Genomic DNA, 5795 nt, shown 5'->3' with positions numbered 1-5795 from the left:
TCTCTCTATATATATGCACTGTTCATTTAGAACTCGAGGAGTTTTAATCAACTTCTGAAGCATTTCTACTAAATTTGAGGAGATGGGGACGCCCTCAAGTCATTTGCAGCAATAATGGAGTTAATTTTGTTAATACAAATAATCTTTTCAACTCGATTGCATGGAATGTAGTTGAGGTTGAAACAAGAAAACAACTTGGAAATTAAATCCCCCCCCTTCGGGGGAAGGTTTTTGGGAACATCTTACTCAGTCTGTGACGAAAGTACTCTGTAACGCAAGTTTGAAGCACGAAGAAATGTTAACTTTGATTTGTGATTGGCGACTCCATTAGAAATGTAAGACCTATTACGTACGATTCCAGATGATTTGCAGCCTTTAGCTCCAGCCATGTTCTAGCAGCCCATTCAAGAAGTAGGGGTTCCTGATCTGGATCATATAGATAAAGGGAATTTTTCTACACAAATTCAATATCAACAAGAGAAAATTTAAGGTAGAGGCTTAGAACAGAATTTGGATAACTACTGCTTGAAACATCCAGAGCAATCAGTAAAAATCAGTGATATTATCTTAATTAAAATGTGGATCAGAAACGCTCATTTTGGCCATTGGAGAGTGTAATTCACATGTACCCAGTGTTAAATAATGTCTAAAAATCATGTTTAAAGTTATATCAATAGATCGCACTGTGCCAATTATTTTCTTTCTCAAGTTTTTTATATTTTTATTCCCTCTTGCGCTGTCCATATGAAATAAACGTTGTGTTCGTTTCTCTGGAGTCATATTTAATTTGGGTATCCAAGTTTCTTTAGAGTACAAATTTGATATGGAACCGAAATCCCTGGAATAGGGGACTTTTTATGGAATTGAAAGTTTTTGGAAGAATACTTGGATAAATTAATTTAGAACGATGGCTACGAAAGAAATGCTAGGGAATCAAAAAATGAAACGAACTGTGGTAAGACAGCTAACTACTAAATTAATATCGAAAATTGAAGCGAGTTTAGCAGATGAATCGCAGGACTTGATGAAGCAGACCTTTTATTGGATTTAAGTGAGCAACAAAATGCAAAAATGATGGAATTAAAACAATTGGATGAAAAACTGGAATACACTGTTGGTGAACAGGAGTTCGAAAGTGAAATAACCACCAAACCATCTGCCAAGAATATCAAGAAAAAATAGTGACATGGAAAGGTATGATTCAGAGATTTTTAAATCGATGTTCTTCTAATTCAAAAATTAATATCGAAAGTGATAGAAACAAAACTGTTGTTGTTAAAACTGAATCAAAAATAATGAACCTACCTCGTCTGAAAATAGGAACATTTTACGGAGATTCTAAAAAGTGGTTGGATTTTTATAATCAATTTGAAACAGCTATTCATAACAACAACGAATTACGAAAGACTGAAAAATTTGAAAATTTGCATATTGATTTGCGCATCGATATTTGGATTTGCCATTAGTGATCAGATTTATGATTCCTCTAACGAGATTCTGAAAGAGCGTTTTGGAAGAACGGACATTGTGATAAGCTCTCATATGACAAAAGTTCTCGCTATTGAACCTATTCGAAATGTTTCCAACTTAAAAGCACTAAGAAGACTATATGATGAATGTGAAATACAAATAAGAAGCCTGTCATCATTAAATGTAACTGCAGGAAGTTATGGAAATTTACTATGCCCAATTATTCAGCAGAAACTTCCGGAAGAGCTAAATTTTGAATTTAATCGATGTCGGAAATCAGAAAAAGAATTTGATATGCAAGAACTTTTGAGTTTTTTGAAAAAGGAAATTAACTGTCGTGTAGCGGCAAGCTTAGTTAGTCACACGAAGAATAAGTATAGCCAAGATTTATCCAGATTTGAGTAGAAGGGAAAATCTGAATTTTATCGGAATAAACCTGGAACTGCATCCGCCTTGTCAACAGTAAATTATAGATGCATTTTTTGTGACTGTGTAAATCATTCAAAGTATAACTGCAATGTTTTTGATATTAAAAAGAAGCTAGAATTCCTAAGAAGAAAAGGAAGGTGTTTTTCATGTTTCGGAAGAAATCATATGTCCACTCAATGCATAAATAAATTTTCGTGTAAAAAATGCAGAGGAAAACATCATGACTCAATTTGTTTTAAATCGGACTTGAATGAGAAAGAAGAAGAGAAGGAGTCAAAAACATTAGAAGTAAGTCAAAATTCTTCATCTAAAGAAACAGAAAAAGCTTTAGAATTATTTTCTTCATCAATCACTCAGAAGGAGAAGAGATACGAAATTAAATTACCGTGGAAGGAAGAAGAAATAAAACTTAAAGATAATTATAAAAATGCAAAATTTCCTTTTTTCAAATTGTTGCAAACATTTAGGAAGAACTTAGAATGATTTGAAGAATATAAAGAAGAAATAATAATTGAAATTTTATTCTGGGCAATTAAAAGAAAAAATAATTGAAAAAATTGGTGATTATTTAAAATGCAGTGACATATATTATATTCCTCATAATGCTGTGATAAGGCCTGAACATGCAACTACAAAATTAAGAATTGTGTATGATGCTTCATCAAAAGAAAAAGAGGAACTTTCTCTCAATGACTGCCTTTTAGATGGACCGAACTTTTTACCGGATTTACTAAAAATTCTCCTGAACTTCAGAAAATATCGAATAATTATGACGTCGGATATAGAGAAGGCATTTCATCAAATTTCTATTTCTCCAGAGGGCAGAGATGCCATGCGTTTTCTTTGGCTTGATGATGAGTCGGATTTACAAAATCCTAAAATTGCAGTGTATTGATTTTGTAGACTAATTTTTGAAGCCAAGTCCATTTTTGCTTGCTGCCTGTATTAAGAATCATCTGAAAATTTTTTAAAGATATTTATCCTAAGACAGTTCAACTACTAGACAATTCCTTATATGTTGATGATTTCATCACCGGAGTAGACTCAGAAGACGAGGCTCGTCAAGTCTATCATGAAGCTAAAACAATTATGAATGAAGCATCAATGAAATTAACCAAATGGAACTTTAATTCGGAAGAATTAAAGAAAGAATTTCTCTCAGAAAGTAAAAATTTAAAATTAAATATGCCTGAAGCTTCATCAAAGATACTTGGACTGAGATACTATTCAACGGATGATTGCTTTACCTACTCACCAGATGATGTTGTGGATACTCCTTCAGAAAAGAAAATGATCAAAAGAACTATTCTTTAGATTTCATCGAGACTGTTCGACCCCTTGGGCTACCTGTCGCCATTTTCCATTCAAGCAAAAATTATGTTTCAAAAGCTCTGGATGGATGGCATTGATTGGGTTCAACCGGTGCCAGAAGAAATAAAAGACAATTGGAACTGCTGGTACAACCAACTACAAGGATTATGTGAAGTCAATATACCACGTTGGTATTTTCGATCGAGAGTTACTCCACAGAGTTTAGAAATACATGTATTTTGTGATTCTTCGCAAACTGCGTATGGAATTGTTATCTATTTGAGATTCACCATTTCTAGTGAAATTCAAACAGCATTTGTTCTTCTGAAGTTCTTTGTTCTCATCTAGCCAAAGGAAAGGTAGCTCCTTTAAAAAAAATGACTTTTCCTCGGTTGTAGCTAATGGCTGCAGTTATTAGAGTGCGTTTGTTGAAAGTTATGCAGGAGCAATTTCCTAATGCAAAACCTCTTCTATGGACTGACAGCTAAATTGTGCTCAACAGGATTAGAGGATCAGCATATCGTTGGAAAACTTTTGTGAAAAATCGTGTCAGTGAAATAAAGGAATGTACATCTCCAGAAATGTGGTATCACTGTCCAGGCAGTGATAATCCGGATGACAAGATAACCCATGGTGTAAAAATCAAAGATTTAGTGTATGACAGTATGTGGGTCTATGGTTCTTCTTGGTTATCCGAATCAGAAGAAAACTTGCCTGATAAAAATTCCTTTGAAATCGCATTACTTTCTTCTTGTAATGAAGAAAGATGTGATATGACACCTGTTGTTAAAAATTGTGAAATTCAACCTATTTTGTGCATTTCAAAGTCCAGTAAAATTCGAAAATTAGTACATGTAACATCCTACGTTTTCAGATTTATTAATATTCTGAAGACAAAACAGAAGTAAGTGCACAGGCCCGATTTCGGTACTGGAAGCTGAAAAATCTTGGGAATACTGGATTAAAATGTCCCAAGCACAGAGTTTTTATTCTGAAATCCAAACTCTCAAACAAAATAAATGTGTAGATAAAAATTGCAAATTAGCTAATGTTAATCTTATGCTACATGATAAAGGTATTCTAAGAGTGAAAACTATATTAATTAATTCATCTTTAGATGTGTATGAAAAATGTCCAATTGTTCTTTCTAATGATTATTTTGCAAAATTAATTGTTTATGATTGTCATGAAAAAGTATTACATAATGGTGTTAATGAAACTTTAAGTAAGAAGTAAGTTTTGGATTATAAAAGGGAGACAATTTGTTAAATCTATTTTGTATAATTATAGAGTTTGTAAAAAATTTACAGGTAAAGAAATTATTTCACCTTTACCTATTGATAGAGTAGAGAAATCTCAACCATTTGAGATTACTGGTATTGATTTTGCAGGACCATTGTATTTAAAAGATAATTCTAAAGTGTATATAAGTTTATTTGCATGTGCTGTTACTCGTAATATTCATTTAGATTTAATATCTAATTTAAGCACTAAATGTTTTTTGCTATCATTAGGACGATTTTTTGCCCGTAGGGATATTAGTAAAGTTATACACTCTGATAATGCTAAAGCTTTTAAGTCTGCCGATAAAGAACTTAAATATTTGTATAAATTGTGTAAAAATGATAAAGTGTGTAACTTCTTAGAGAAACATCAAATAGAATGGAAATTCATTGTAGAAGGTGCCCCATGGTGGGGAGGTTTTGGGGAAAGGCTTGTTCGATCTGTTAAAAATTGCTTAAAAAAGTTTTGGGTATAGCTTCTCTTTGTTATGGAGAATTAATTGAAGGAGAATCGGTTATTAACTCAAGGCCATTAACTTATGTTTATAATGATTCAAATGAGCCCGACCCCTTAACTCCTTCACATTTTACTGTTGGGTCACGTTTAACTACTTTACCTTCTCCAAATAGTAATCTTAATTTAATGTCAAATAAGGTGGAATTAACCAAAAAGTGGAAATGTAGATTACTATTGTTGGATCATTTTTGGAAAAGATTTTTTAAGGAATATTTATTAGAGTTAGGATCTGTTATGTTTTCTAAACAATCAAAAATATGAATACTTATTAAGTTGATGATGTTGCTCTCGTGAGAGAAGATAATGTTAATCGCCATAATTGGAAGTTAGGAAGGATTAAAAACTTGTTTACAGGTAGAGATGGAAAAATTAGATCATGTGAGATTCAATTGAAAAACAATGTTGTAAAAAGACCCATTGAAAGACTATATAATCTAGAAGTGCAATGAATATTTAATGCATCCAATAAATGGATGCATGGTGGGGAGTGTTAAATAATGTCTAAAAATCATGTTTAAAGTTATATCAATAGATGGCGCTGTGCCAATTATTTTCTTTCTCATATTTGTTATATTTTTATTCCTTCTTGTGCTGTCCATATGAAATAAACGTTGTGTTCGTTTTTCTGGAGTCATCTTTAATTTGGGTATCCAAGTTTCTTTAGATTACAAATTTGATATCCAGGTGAAGATGGAAGTAGTAGGTTTGTGCTTTTAAAAACTAGACATGGAAAATTACTCCGTCCTGTTCATCGAATCTACAGTTTAGAAATTCCATCTCCAAGT

At 32.4% G+C, this 5795-nt stretch overlaps 1 protein-coding gene across 1 annotated transcript; it reads left to right on the top strand.

Moving 5' to 3' along the window:
• Positions 1-1542: 1542 nt before the first annotated feature.
• On the top strand, positions 1543-4969 carry LOC139426182 (uncharacterized). The gene is made up of 4 exons (XM_087152959.1): positions 1543-1844; positions 3713-4041; positions 4328-4435; positions 4521-4969. The coding sequence occupies exons 1-4, from the start codon at positions 1543-1545 to the stop codon at positions 4967-4969; spliced, it is 1188 nt and encodes a 395-aa protein (XP_087009085.1).
• The last annotated feature ends 826 nt before the right edge of the window (positions 4970-5795 follow it).

This window comes from Parasteatoda tepidariorum, chromosome 10 (assembly GCF_982258835.1).
Source record: "Parasteatoda tepidariorum strain Cologne lab strain chromosome 10, Ptep-v5.0, whole genome shotgun sequence".
Classification (NCBI taxonomy): Eukaryota; Metazoa; Arthropoda; class Arachnida; order Araneae; family Theridiidae; genus Parasteatoda; species Parasteatoda tepidariorum.
Note: the sequence above shows the minus strand (reverse complement) of the source record. Positions and strands in the feature narration are given on the sequence as shown.

Bases quoted from the DNA above. Each gene is read 5' to 3' on its own strand.
- LOC139426182 (XM_087152959.1), top strand. From the start codon at position 1,543: ATGACAAAAGTTCTCGCTATTGAACCTATTCGAAATGTTTCCAACTTA. The intron at 1,845-3,712 runs GTATAGCCAAGA...TGTGCTCAACAG, and splicing joins GTTAGTCACACGAAGAATAA to GATTAGAGGATCAGCATATC. The intron at 4,436-4,520 runs GTAAGAAGTAAG...AAAAATTTACAG, and splicing joins TGGTGTTAATGAAACTTTAA to GTAAAGAAATTATTTCACCT.